General features: G+C 42.1%; 1 protein-coding gene across 1 annotated transcript; it reads right to left on the reverse strand.

The window, feature by feature from the left end:
• Window positions 1-7,914: 7,914 nt before the first annotated feature.
• LOC306792500 (ciliogenesis and planar polarity effector 1-like) lies at window positions 7,915-10,140 on the reverse strand. Its single transcript, XM_079289678.1, has 6 exons — window positions 9,996-10,140; window positions 9,560-9,713; window positions 9,340-9,475; window positions 9,134-9,253; window positions 8,769-9,001; window positions 7,915-8,682 (listed from the first exon to the last, which is right to left on the reverse strand). The coding sequence occupies exons 2-6, from the start codon at window positions 9,638-9,640 to the stop codon at window positions 8,581-8,583; spliced, it is 672 nt and encodes a 223-aa protein (XP_079145804.1). The 5' UTR covers window positions 9,641-9,713; window positions 9,996-10,140; the 3' UTR covers window positions 7,915-8,580.
• Between the last annotated feature and the right edge of the window lie 5,266 nt (window positions 10,141-15,406).

Raw genomic sequence — 15,406 nt, forward strand, 5'->3', positions numbered from 1 at the left:
CTGCTCTCTCAAAAAGGCATGCCTGCACATAAGGTGGTGGCAGTTGGGTTAGCATTTCTGGATAATCCTCCAGCAAACTGAACGACAACATTTAGATTATAAAGACGTGATCATTTGACCAGAAAGCATCAGTATAATGTTTTGCACGATGCTCTTAAGGCACATGCTAACTGTGGGCTCCTTTTAATTTAATAAACTGTTGAGCCATTACAACAATTAACGAGAGAATAACGATCCATCTACAACCTGAGTGTTCAATATAGGGAGGGACAGCATGACAAGGATAGAGTGATTAACCCCCGCTGGATCATCGTCCTCGGTGTGTGCACCCATCTGGGTTGTGTGCCCATCTCCAACGCCGGAGACTTCGGAGGCTACTACTGTCCGTGCCATGTCTCCCACTACGATGCTTCAGGAAGGATAAGAAAGGGACCTGCTCCTCTAAAGCTGGAGGTTCCCTTCTATGAGTTCACTGAGGAGGACGTAGTCATAGTGGGATAAATACTGGAGCTCTGTCTCAGTTCCTCCCTGTAATATGTATTTTTTAGATGGCTCCGTGTGAGAGCGACATAAAACGTGTGTATTTACCATTAAAGACATATTTCCAACTCTATGATTGAGCTATTGTCTTTTCCCTCGTATAAAAGAGAGTTGTTTTTCTTTGATTGATCTGCAACACTGAGCTTGATGTCTTTTGATTCACTGACATTTTATTTATTGTTTTAATCTCTATAGATTTCTTTCATTCCGCACTATTTTTAGCATTTAGTATTTTCCAAACAGCATTATGTAACACAATGTATGAGGGCCGGGTGTGATCAGGTCCAACCCCTTTGCTGCCGCACCAATCCCGATATATTGTGTTGGAGCTGTGTGATGAAGTCAAAGGTGGGGCCTGTTTCATGGTTACCTAAAGTTGAGCTGGTAAAAGTGCTCATACACATGAACAAGAGGCCTGGCGAGCACAACGATTAGGATAAGATGATGGTACGATCAAGAAAAGCCACCGGCAATCTAAAAAAGTATCGAAAAGTGGTGAACACATTCAGGAATGTGTCGGCCTGTTGATCAACTGGAAGGAACTATAGATCGAGATAAGGATGTTGTTGGTTTGTGACTCCAAAGAATGTGTAGATTGCTTTATCTCAGGACCTTTTTATGAGTTTGTGACAGACAAGATGACAATTTTATACCAGTAATGGCAGCAGCAAAGAGTGCAAACAAGTAAGATAAAGAACTATTGAGTCACACTCCAGTCACTGATGGATTTAATCCTGACGAACAAAGTGTGCTATGTACAACTGTATGAACCAGTGAAATACACAAACCTTTTACTTTTTATTGATGAAATCATTTGAATACAATATACTGTGCACAGATGCAGGTAAAACCATCGTCTTAAACTTACATTACCATCAAATCAATCATCAATATAATCATCAAAACTATTTCAAACTGTACAGTTGGCGCTCATTCAGTGAATAACTTTTTGTATTGAAATCAGTGTAGTTGAACCGCGGTTAATCATGTGTCACTTCAGAGGTGACTCGTGCTGAAAGCTTTTATCACAAACGGAAACTTTACTGCAACCACAACAGCTAAAGGGGATTGTTTCCTGTGTGGGTTCTCATGTGTGTCTGTAAAGTTGAACGCCTGTTAAAAGATTTCTTACAGACTGAGCAGCTGAAAGGTTTTTCTCCTGTGTGGGTTATCATGTGTCTCTGTAAAGCTGAACGCTGGTTAAAAGATTTCTTACAGACTGAGCAGCTGAAAGGCTTTTCTCCTGTGTGGGTTCTCATGTGTGTCTGTAAAGTTGAACGCACGTTAAAAGATTTCTTACAGACTGAGCAGCTGAAAGGTTTTTCTCCTGTGTGGGTTCTCATGTGTGTCTGTAAAGTTGAACGCACGTTAAAAGATTTCTTACAGACTGAGCAGCTGAAAGGCTTTTCTCCTGTGTGGGTTCTCATGTGGTTCTGTAAATGTGAACGCACGTTAAAAGATTTCTTACAGACTGAGCAGCTGAAAGGTTTTTCTCCTGTGTGGGTTCTCATGTGTATCTGTAAATGTGAACGACGGTTAAAAGATTTCTTACAGACTGAGCAGCTGAAAGGCTTTTCTCCTGTGTGGGTTCTCATGTGTCTCTGTAAATGTGAACGCACGTTAAAAGATTTCTTACAGACTGAGCAGCTGAAAGGTTTTTCTCCTGTGTGGGTTCTCATGTGTCTCTGTAAATGTGAACGCACGTTAAAAGATTTCTTACAGACTGAGCAGCTGAAAGGCTTTTCTCCTGTGTGGGTTCTCATGTGTCTCTTCAGATGTTGACTATTGCCAAATGTTTTCTCACACTCAGAGCATCTAAAATGTTTTTCACCAGCGCTACATCGTGAATCAGTGACACGGACTTCATCAGGTTTCACATAGTTTAAACCTGACTGAGGTTCTCTGGTCTTCTTCCCATCACCACCCTCATCAGTGTCAGAAGAGTCTCCAGGCTTCTCATCAGTATCTGGTTCTGGATGTCTATCTGGATCCAAGTTCCTGTCTGGTTCTGGTCCTCCACAGTCCTCTCCATCAGCTTCTGTTCCCATCTGTTTAGTTTGTCTTTGATGAAGCTGTGAGGACTGAGCTTCCTCTTCTTCATCTTCACTCTTCACAGGAGTGAATGAGAACTTGACATCAGCCTCCTCCAGACCTTGAAGCTGCTCTCCTTCCTGACTGGTGCAGAGTTTCTCCTGTTCTTCTTTCATGTGTGGGGGCTCTGGGTCCTCCTGGTCCAGACTGGAGCTCCACTCCTGCTGCTCAGAGGGAACCTCTTCTTTAACCAACAACAGCTGCTGGATGTCTGCAGGAAAACAGTAAACACACACAGAAGGGTTACAAAGACATTTTAGAATTGAGCAAATAGTCTCCTAGTATTAGTCTTGTAAGTCTACGGTAGACGATCTACAAGTATTAACAATTTATTAAGTCAAGTAGGGCTGGGCGGTATGACCAAAAATCCATATCACGGTATTTTTAAGACTACCGGTTTCACGGTATATCACGGTATATTTTTCCGCCTCAATGCAGTGGTCCTGCAGCTGAAATACCACCTTATAACCACATTATGGCGCCACAGCTTCTATTCGTTTTTAAGGCTGTAACTATGTATGAGTCGTTTGAATAACGCTCGAGCATTTAGAAAATGCAAAAGCCTAAATTCAGGAAAATATAATGTTCTCAGCTGGTCTGGCTGTGGAATCCACTGTCATTCCTTAATGACAAGACCCAAAGAGATTAAGACGGGACTTTACTTTACACCACTTGAAAGTTGAGCGTACTGCGCTGCAGTCATTCCTCGGCTCAGCACCCTCTATCATGGTGCAGCTCAACTCAGTCAGAATGCATTTTGATTGGATTATCTGCATCACGTGATGTGATTCACTACTCATCAGCCTCTGCTGGTTGGCTGTTAAGTTTGATTTCACGATAGTCATAGCCTGTACATGGACACTGAGCGGCATGTAATGCTGACGTCATTATAGGATGGCCCGCCACTGGCTTAATGCATTAATTAATTCACGCCGTAAACTAACACAAGAACGGCCGGTCAACCGGCGGTGAACAGCAGTTTGTGTGGCGTGTCTTCCGTTCCGTCACTTCCTGTTTCCTTCATCTACATTCCCCTAGGCCCTAAGCCCCTCTATGGAAAGAAACTGGATTAGACAGTAGGATTTAGTTGTTAGTAGGTGTTGTTTAGGTTTATTTCTTTATATATATATATATATATATATATATATATATATATATATATATATATATATATATATATATATATATATATCCCCGATTATATTATCAGAACAGTGAAGAAACGTTACCCTCAAAATGCACACTCCGGTACAGTAGGTGGCAGTATGTACTATGCAAGTGGATGGAATTTAAAGAAGAAGCCGCTACATGTAGCCTATAGCTTCTTGTCACCGTCTATTTATATTTATGACAAATACCACACATATTATGGTAATCAGCGTTGCATGTGTCTGACCTAAATACCTTCTGTTCAGTCTTTGTTCATCCTGCATCGCTCTTTTCTGTTCTTTAATGTAACGTTACTACCGCGACAGAGCCTCTCACAGCTGTGAGCAGACTGTTGGCGAGCTTTACCCAGCATGCAGTTCGGCGGAGAAATTTTTATAAATGTACACGAATGTTATTCGTGCTACAAATTGTTTATCTGTCAGAAACTGTTGAGTCGTGGTGTTTTGCCCAGTTAAAGAGCGTTAGTTGTGGGTTGTTAATTGTTGTAATTAGAATTGTTGTTACAAAGTTAGAAGTTAAACAATGACTAGGGTTCCCACTCAATACAGGTAAGACAACTAGCTCCGATCGTAGCACCCGCAGCGGTGAACAATATATGTTGCTGCCTGTTGAAGAGCAACAGAAGTTGTTTCGGCTGTGCACCGGTATGACGGTATATGAAAAATTCATATCTTACGGGAAATTGAAACCGGTATACCGCCCAGCCAGTCAAGCATCAAAGCATAAAAAACATAGATCTATGGTTTCACAAAACACAAGAATTGATTAAGTAGCCCTAGCAACAGACACAAAGTCAGGGCTCCGTATACGCATCTCTCCTCAGTGTTTTGTGAGCCCTGTATCTTTATACTTTATTTGAACTTGTCCAGCACAGGGACGCATTATCTAAACCCACACACAAGCCAGGGTTGGGCCACATTGTGTGTGGGAGTCCTGGAGTCTCAGGGATGGGGAAGGTGCTGTTCCTGCAGGTTGCTACACAATATCCCACCGACTAACCCGATTCACAACACAACTAGTTACAAGTTTTAAGCTACCACATGAGTGTCAGAGCTCCCTCTTTGTACGGGGAGCGCCTCACCCGGAGATTCAAACCTTTGCTCTATGACACACGCAACACTATTGCAAATGAGCACACACACACATAATACTGTTATGTTCAAAATTTCTCAAACAAAAGGTAAGGGAAAAAGCCCCCCTCCTTGTTCCAGAGGAGAAGAAGCATGCAGAGGAGAAGAGGCAGCCCCCCCCCCCCCCCCCCCCCGCTGCTCTCTTTCTTCCATCATTAAGCAGGGCCGAATCAGCTGGTTGAAGTTTAAATCAAAAGGAATTTACACGACAGACTGGTGTGTCCGCCTCATGGTCAAGATGAGGTCTGATTATCTCCGGGGATTCACAGTTTCTTTGTCCCTCCAAAGTCTCTGAAATGTCTCATATTACACATTCTTTAGCCCATCGATCAGCTCAGTGATTGGCTGAACCCGTCGGACTTCAGTCGGCCACTTCCTTGACCAATTCACCCCCTTTCTTGAAGGCTGTGCTCAGAAACTCTTCAGCAACATCCCCCCTCTCTGACTTTATGGCGGTGTCATAAATTCTCTGGTTTCTCTCACAGTGCACAACAAATTCAGTAACTCTCCCTTTAGTTTAAACCTTCTACAAGTAAACAGATTGTAACACATAATATGTACTTCATCTCATTGGAGCAGAGGCTGCAGTTAGCATACCCTGCCTTATCAATGCATTTAAAACACTGACAGCGGGAAGCTGTACTGCTCTCTCTTCAAGTCTGTTTAGACCTCCACCTTTATCCAGGCCCAGCTCCACTCACATCTCAGCCCTACACACACACACACAACATCCTCTTCCTGAAGCTCTTTGACCTCATCATCTCACGCTTACTCCTCCTAAATCTTCATGAGCGTTAGCCGTTGACAAAGTTCCGCATGCAGTGGACGTTAACTTAGCCCAACAACGGTAACGGAACTTAAACTTTAACGGAGGGAAATGAAGACTGTGTAGACATCTTAACGCTGATTGGCCAAGACTCGACACGTCGCATCAAATATGTTTTATTGCGAAGATCACGACATCACATGGTCTCCTTGTCTCACTCCAATCTGAGAAACGCTGGCTGGCCAGTTGACAAAAAAAAAAAAAAAACTCTACGGATCTACACTCACGTGGATGATATATTTTGATTCAAAACGGCTTATTTCGCCGAAAAGCGAAACTTTGCAGGTATTAAATCAGGAGAAGAAGAAAACGACGAATTGCAACAGAGTCTCACTCCAAACTACATTGAAAGTTATCAGCCGGAGCATTGACAGTGTTTGAGAGAAGAAATAAAGTGAACCCACGTGCTCTTTGTATCCGGACTTCGGGGTTGAGAACAGCGTCCAGAAGTTCCCGTTGTCGCTTATTCGCCTCTTTTGAACGATAGATTTCCTCCTCGTATTCTGCTATCGTTCTTTCAAACATACCTAATATATCTTCATCAGCCGCAGTTAGTCGCTGGTTGACCAAAGATCTCAACAGGTCTACTTTAGACATTTTCACTAAACCACAGAAAGTTTTTGTAGCGTTAGACATTCCTGCAGCTATCCCCGTTATTCCAGTCACCAAAGTGGTTAGCTAGTAGCTCTTAGTAGCTAGCATTCACGGGAGAAAAAGAGCAAGCCGCCATTGTCTCTTTGGTCTGGGAACTCACTGACCGTTTATTTTGCGCATGCGCACAACAGCACACATCCTCCCACGTGACATCACTGCACAGGCCACTTAACATGGCTTTGCTACTCCATATTAGGAAAATGCTCAACAGTTTTCCTCCAGACGAACTCCGTTAAAAACACCGTTTACTCTCATTAAACTCTGACTAGCGCTGTGTTGGTCACTTCCGTCCCGTCCGTCTGTTTCCAGGTAGCATGCTAAGCTAACTTCAACAGCTGTATAGGCTGCCAGGAGATTAGTACTCTTCTTCTTCCTCTCCTCCTTCTTCTTCTTTCACTTTAATGGCGGACTACAAACCAATGTGTAAGGCGCCACCTACTGGACCGGGGTGTGTAACATGACTTTATGACAGTTATCATTTAAACGCAATAATAATGGTATTTATAAATATAATGAAACAATTAGAAATAAACTTCATATTGCAGTCATATTCTGGCTTTTTAACCCGTTCCATTCAAAATGTTAAATAAAGCCCTTTTAAGCTGAACTTGTTTGTCCCCTGCCTCTAACAGTCCTTTCATGCTCCACTCCCTTCCTGTATCTACCACTCTGTTCTTCAGTCTCTCTTTCCACCCTGAACTTCCTCCACTCTATCAGCACATGTTCTACAGTTTCTTTACAGTTGCATATCTCACATTTATCCCACTCTGTCTTTTTCATGATGTGTATAACGTGTCATTGAGTCCTGTATGTCCGAACCTTAATCTGAAAGTAACATCTTCTTTTCTACTTTTACTTCCATCACTTCTCACTGACTGATGTCTGAATGTTGTTGTAATTTCTACCCTTATTGTCATAATTCCAAATGTCCTGCCAAGATGTCCCATCCAAAGCTTTTACCAGAGAATGTCGAGTACTCCCAACCATTGTACAGGACAGTCGATGCTATATTTCCGTTAAGTCCACCCTGAATTCTAATCCAGTGTGATAGTGCTAACTCAGTTATCCTCACATGTAATGGCAGTTCCCTGGATTTCACCAGCAATGCATTATGGGTGTGGTTTTGACTCGGGAGATGAGTCAGAGGAGAACCATCCAGAAGACAAGGTGAACAGATAAAAGTCCATTCAGACAGGTTCTACGAGGAACATTCGGTTCCGCTGCAACTTGGTGGGTAACAAAAGCCCCTTAAACTAATAAAAAAGTATATCATTACTCCTATCTTCAGTTACCTTCCATCTGTACATATGTAACAGTTGTGGGTCATGGAACGAGACGACTCAAGTGATTGTTTTCCAACATTTATTTATTGAAGACAAAATATCACCAATGAATTGCCTTCAGACCGTTTTCTGCCCCTCTGCTCCCTCAGCAACGTGTGATTTAATTCATTTTCTTCAAATACACACTGACCAATCAGAGCTCGGCACGTGGGCCGTTAATGAATATTACATAATCACAGTTTAAACTGACAAATGCAAAAAAAGACGGCTGGCAATAAATCTCAGACTGTGTGAATTAGTAAATTAACAGATTTATGACATCACTGCTTCATTTAGAGCAGAATAGATCTGACTATAAGTACATGTGTGTATTATGGTAAATTAATGTGTTGCAGATGTGTTTTCATGGCGTGTATGACGATATTTTAGCCTTGTTCTTTCAGCTGTAGCCTTAGTGGTGCGAAACAGACTTGGGAGTAAATAGAAAAGAAATGTGTAAATATTCTCTCATCACACATTCACTGACGTGTGTCGGCTTCTTGAGTCGTGTCTCACAGTCTCCGGCTACTTTAATGTTTGGTGTGGGTGATTTTAAGTTATGGAAGGAAACTTCCTTACTGCATAGAATTATATTTATATATATTTTTATTTATTTGCCCAAAAGTCAGTTTCACATCGCTGGGGTCTCAGCTGAAAGAATAAGAATACATCAAAGTAAAACATTAACGTGAATACACGTGTTATTATAGTCAGATCTATCGCGTTATAGATGAAGCAGTGATATTATAAATCGGTTCATTTACAGAATGACAGTTAGTGATTTCTTGCCAGCTGTCCTTCCAGCATTTGTCAGTTTAAACTGCGTTACTTTCAGCATGAATTATGTTCATGTTGTTGATGTTGGTCTCAGAGTGCACCAGACTGATGCATTTAACTTTAAAATGTACAACATTCTCACAAAGGCTGATAAGCAGGCATCACCCATCACCTGAGAGAAAACAAGAAATGGAGTGCAGGTCTGAAAAAACGGCGTCATTTACGGAAACATGACATGATTCTACAGAGTATACAGACCTCTGTTTTGATGAAAATAGTGTGTTGGGATGCTTCTTTGTCTTGTGAGGAAGGCAGAATGGAGTCTTCAAGGGGCTGTATATGTGCCCAGTGTCCCTTGACTGCGCCATCTCGTACCCCAGTCAAATCCCTGACATCCACACACTCCCACAGGAACACTTGGCCTGTTATGGCTACCAGGAAGACGCGCATCCCGTCGTCTGAAACCTGGAGCGACAGTCGCATAGCGTTCCCTGAGAAAACATACACACATAAGTCCATTCATTGAAGGTTTAACATTGAATTAACTGGAAGTCACTGTATGTTACAGGCTCACAGTAGAGATAATACAATGCATGTACATAACATACAAGTAATGTGCATACCCTGAACGTCAGTAATCACTTGAACTACTTGTGGGACTGCTGCAGCAGTCTTCAACAAGTCTTTATCCCTGTTCCACAGAAAAAGCTCTCCTGAGACCAAAAGTCCACAAAGCCACATACCTGAAAAACAGCAAGAGACAAGTAATGTATTCTCACAATTGACAGGTGACATGCGCTTTGCTTTATAGTTTGCAGATTGTACTCACCATTGTGGGATGAAGCCATAGTCACCACACTGTTGAGCAGAGGATGGAGTTTAGGAGTCCTCTTCTTGGTGCGACCAGACATCATGTTGATCTCACTGATCCGCCTGTCATCTAACAGGAACACAGACTCCTTCTCCTGAAGAGTGACATGACACAGATTCACAGTTGTGTTTCTCTCACATGGATATGTTTAAATGTCTCTGGCTGATACTGTCCTCACCTTCCCAAGCCAACAGAATCGCGGCCATGGTTTCTTCCGTTTGATGCTGGATGACAAAACAACCTCCAGCTTTAGATCCATGTTTGAATGACAGCATCAGTTCTTCCTTCTTATTGTGCACTCAGCAGGGGTTCATCGAGGTTGCAGGATCCCACTAGACAAGCGAGGCGACGTAGGTTAGCGTTAAATGTTAAGTTAACGTTAGCTGACAAGTAAAAACATGCATGTGCTAAATGTGAACATCCTGCCGACTGTTACTTAGAAATATCACTCTTGAATATGCGACGGAATCGTTATATGTTTACGGCATCACGTGACATAAACATTGTTAGAAGCAACAACAACCATGTTATGTTGACCATGCCGCTAACTAGCATTAGCTACCTAGCTCGTTTTGCTCACTGCGCGGAGCATTGGCCCCCAAAGAAAGACTTACCTGAGCACTTTAATCATCGGGTAGTCAACTGTTTAAATGCTCACATCATGTGTTGCGGAAATGTTAAATATAACTTTGGCTTTACGTGTTATACCGCGGATAATCGTGACATATTTCGAAACTCCCTCCGCTTCAGCGTCCAGAATTATTTCCCATGATCCTCTCGGAGGAAGCGTCAATGCGTTGCCGTAGGAACGTAGATGTAACACACACACACACACACACACACACATGGGGAGGTTCAGGGCAGGCCCTGTCATACAACATTATGGGATGCAAAAACGGAATGAATGAAGGCAGTAGCATTCAAACATAATACTCAAAGGCTGAAAACTCTGCCCCATTATCGTTCTGCAAATGTCTGTATGTTCAATGTCAATACTCCAAAAAGACTCGTGACAATAACAACAACACCTAGCTAGTGTAGAGCCCTGCACATTCACAGACGCCTCAGAATATTGCTGCACTTTTGCCAGCAGATGGCAACGCTGCAAAAGACATTACTGTCAGTATGTGCAAAGCAAAGTGTTTGAGTTCACATGGAAGCCAGTTCTGACTAGAGCAGAAGAGATCACTTTGGTAGATAATGGGCGGGAGGCCGATAAAAGGTTTTTGTGTACTTTGCCTCTGAGCTATTGCAGATATCTCTACACAAGGTCAATGTTCTGTGAGGAACATGCAGGCCTATTAACTATCCGAATGTTTGTGTGCAGTAAGTGGTCCTCTTCACTGTTAACATGCTTTGCGTTGTGCGAACTAAGCTCTCTTATTGGCTTGTTACAGAGAGATATTAGGTTTGACCCCAGGCCCCTGCTGGTATTTAATTACCTTTGCACTACCTTTTAGGCCCTCTGCATGTGTGAATGGATATTATTCATAGTAAACAGTCTTTACACAGCCAAATAGGACATGACTGAGGAACACATGGCAAGAACACGCAGGGCAAAAGCTTAAAAATAGACTAAAAACCCAAAATGTTTTTTAAACACAATACTATCACCTTAGCCTGTCCCCTGAACACTTGTGAGCACTAGCTTGTGTATTGCAATAGCTAATTAATCACTGAATGAAGTAGAACAGTATTTCCAATTGTCTCAATTTGTCAATCACCAATCATAACACGCAAGCATGTCAATACTGAAGGATGCCTGATCACCCAACACCCTTTCTACACCATGAATAAAAATAAACAACAATGTAAAGAGTAATATAGGTTTACTCTGTAATTACTCTATGATTAATGTTTATTTGAATGTTCCCTGCTCTCTCAAAAAGGCATGCCTGCACATAAGGTGGTGGCAGTTGGGTTAGCATTTCTGGATAATCCTCCAGCAAACTGAACGACAACATTTAGATTATAAAGATGTGATCATTTGACCACAAAGCATCAGTATAATGTTTTGCACGATGCTCTTAAGGCACATGCTAACTGTGGGCTCCTTTTAATTTAATAAACTGTTGAGCCATTACAACAATTAACGAGAGAATAACGAGCCATCTACATCCTGAGTGTTCAATATAGGGAGGGACAGCATGACAAGGATAGAGTGATTAACCCCCGCTGGATCATCGTCCTCGGTGTGTGCACCCATCTGGGTTGTGTGCCCATCGCCAAAGCCGGAGACTTCGGAGGCTACTACTGTCCGTGCCATGGCTCCCACTACGATGCTTCAGGAAGGATAAGAAAGGGACCTGCTCCTCTAAAGCTGGAGGTTCCCTTCTATGAGTTCACTGAGGAGGACGTAGTCATAGTGGGATAAATACTGGAGCTCTGTCTCAGTTCCTCCCTGTAATATGTATTTTTTAGATGGCTCCGTGTGAGAGCGACATAAAACGTGTGTATTTACCATTAAAGACATATTTCCAACTATGATTGAGCTATTGTCTTTTCCCTCGTACAAAAGAGTTGTTTTTCTTTGATTGATCTGTATCACTGAGCTTGATGTCTTTCGATTCACTGACATTTTATTTATCGTTTTAATCTCCATAGATTTCTTTCATTCCGCACTATTTTTAGCATTTAGTATTTTCCAAACAGCATTATGTAACACAATGTATGAGGGCCGGGTGTGATCAGGTCCAACCCCTTTGCTGCCGCACCAATCCTGATATATTGTGTTGGAGCTGTGTGATAAAGTCAAAGGTGGGGCCTGTTTCATGGTTACCTAAAGTTGAGCTGGTAAAAGTGCTCATACACATGAACAAGAGGCCTGGGGAGCACAACGATTAGGATAAGATGATGGTACGATCAAGAAAAGCCACCGGCAATCTAAAAAAGTATCGACAAGTGGTGAACACATTCAGGAATGTGTCGGCCTGTTGATCAACTGGAAGGAACTATAGATCGAGATAAGGATGTTGTTGGTTTGTGACTCCAAAGAATGTGTAGATTGCTTTATCTCAGGACCTTTTTATGAGTTTGTGACAGACCAGATGACAATTTTATACCAGTAATGGCAGCAGCAAAGAGTGCAAACAAGTAAGATAAAGAACTATTGAGTCACACTACAGTCACTGATGGATTTAATCCTGACGAACAAAGTGTGCTATGTACAACTGTATGAACCAGTGAAATACACAAACCTTTTACTTTTTATTGATGAAATCATTTGAATACAATATACTGTGCACAGATGCAGGTAAAACCATCATCTTAAACTTACATTACCATCAAATCAATCATCAATATAATCATCAAAACTATTTCAAACTGTACAGTTGGCACTCATTCAGTGAATAACTTTTTGTATTGAAATCAGTGGAGTTGAACCGCGGTTAATCATGTGTCACTTCAGAGGTGACTCGTGCTGAAAGCTTTTATCACAAACGGAAACTTTACTGCAACCACAACAGCTAAAGGGGATTGTTTCCTGTGTGGGTTCTCATGTGTCTCTGTAAAGTTGAACGATGGTTAAAAGATGTCTTACAGACTGAGCAGCTGAAAGGCTTTTCTCCTGTGTGGGTTCTCATGTGTGTCTGTAAAGTTGAACGCTCGTTAAAAGATTTCTTACAGACTGAGCAGCTGAAAGGCTTTTCTCCTGTGTGGGTTCTCATGTGGCTCTGTAAAGTTGAACGCCTGTTAAAAGATTTCTTACAGACTGAGCAGCTGAAAGGTTTTTCTCCTGTGTGGGTTCTCATGTGTATCTGTAAATTTGAACGCGCTTTAAAAGATTTCTTACAGACTGAGCAGCTGAAAGGTTTTTTTCCTGTGTGGGTTCTCATGTGTCTCTGTAAAGTTGAACGCTGGTTAAAAGATTTCTTACAGACTGAGCAGCTGAAAGGGTTTTCTCCTGTGTGGGTTCTCATGTGTATCTGGAAATGTGAACGATGGTTAAAAGATTTCTTACAAACTGAGCAGCTGAAAGGCTTTTCTCCTGTGTGGGTTCTCATGTGTATCTGGAAATGTGAACGATGGTTAAAAGATTTCTTACAGACTGAGCAGTTGAAAGGTTTTTCTCCTGTGTGGGTTCTCATGTGTCTCTTCAGATTTTGACTATTGCCAAATGTTTTCTCACACTCAGAGCATCTAAAATGTTTTTCACCAGCGCTACATCGTGAATCAGTGACACGGACTTCATCAGGTTTCACATAGTTTAAACCTGACTGAGGTTCTCTGGTCTTCTTCCCATCACCACCCTCATCAGTGTCAGAAGAGTCTCCAGGCTTCTCATCAGTATCTGGTTCTGGATGTCTATCTGGATCCAAGTTCCTGTCTGGTTCTGGTCCTCCACAGTCCTCTCCATCAGCTTCTGTTCCCATCCGTTTAGTTTGTCTTTGATGAAGCTGTGAGGACTGAGCTTCCTCTTCTTCATCTTCACTCTTCACAGGAGTGAATGAGAACTTGACATCGGCCTCCTCCAGACCTTGAAGCTGCTCTCCTTCCTGACTGGTGCAGAGTTCCTCCTGTTCTTCTTTCATGTGTGGGGGCTCTGGGTCCTCCTGGTCCAGACTGGAGCTCCACTCCTGCTGCTCAGAGGGAACCTCTTCTTTAACCAACAACAGCTGCTGGATGTCTGCAGGAAAACAGTAAACACACACAGAAGGTAGGGCTGGGCGATATGGCCTAAAAAAAAAATCTCCGATTTTTTTACAAAAAATCCGATTCACGATTTAAATCGATTTTTTTCCCCCAAAATTTTTTGCAGATGACAGAAGCTGTTGAAAACAATTTTTTCTTTTATTTTGTGATGATTTTCCCAAGTAGGTTGATAAAAATAAAGTGCAAACAAAACCTGAACATTGTAGAAAGGTGCCTGTAGTATACAAAAAGTATTTGGTCACTCTTTTGTTTGCCTGAATCATTTAAATATAAAATTAAATTAAACATAACATTAAATGGCATTAAATAGTAGCCTTCCATTGTAAACAACTGTGCAAATGTAACTTTTTACAGTAAGCTTTTCTAACTGAATACACTGATACAAACACAGCATGAAATAAAATGTATGTGACCCTTTAACATTCACATTTTCAAAAGTGCAACATCTGATCTAACATCAACATAACATATTTTGCACAGTAAATAAGTGCATGTAAACAAAATCAAGTGCATTCACAACATAACCAACAGTATTAAACAGTAGTGCATGTTTTTTCTAAATATTTTTTGCCAGGAAGACAAGCCTGTCTACTACCTCTGGCTTCAGGCATGCACGGTGGCATGTAACAATGCCCCCCCCACACACTGAAAAGCCTCTCAGAGGGGGCACTTGTAGCTGGCACAGAGAGGTATTTCTTTGCTAAAGTACTTAGCCTTGGAAAGTTAAGTTGGTGACGCTTCCACCAGTCAAGTGGATCGGTGTCTGGGTCAACCTGCTGGACCACAGGTCAGTTGTTGCGGAGTAGAATGACATCCCCTCCAGCTCCGCAGAGATCCTTTGGCGTGTACTATTGTACAGCCGAGGCAAGGCAACGTCAGAAAAATGTTTACGGCTTGGTAGCACGTACCTGGGGTCCAAAGCTTTGAGACGGTGAATAAACCCCGGCTTTTCCACGGTGTATATGGGCACCATATCTTTTGCGATATACATCGCGACTGCATCCGTGATGGCTTTCCACCGGGCACTCTTCTTCTCATGCGGAGTACAGTTGGTGAATGTCTCCAAAATGCTGGGTTGTTGTTGTGAGGTGGCCGCCATTGTTTTAGTTTGTAAACAATGCGCGCGCACTCTACTACGGGAACCCAACGGGGGGGAGGGGTGAGGGCGATTTTCTCGATTTTCAATAAAACACATCGCCTTAAAGCACACATTCGAATTAATCGATTAAATCGATTTATCGCCCAGCCCTAACAGAAGGGTTACAAAGACATTTTAGAATTGAGCAAATAGTCTCCTAGTATTAGTCTTGTAAGTCTACGGTAGACGATCTACAAGTATTAACAATTTATTAAGTCAAGTAGGGCTGGGCGG

The sequence above is a fragment of the Melanostigma gelatinosum genome (genome assembly GCF_949748355.1).
Source record: "Melanostigma gelatinosum genome assembly, chromosome: 18".
Lineage (NCBI taxonomy): Eukaryota > Metazoa > Chordata > Actinopteri > Perciformes > Zoarcidae > Melanostigma > Melanostigma gelatinosum.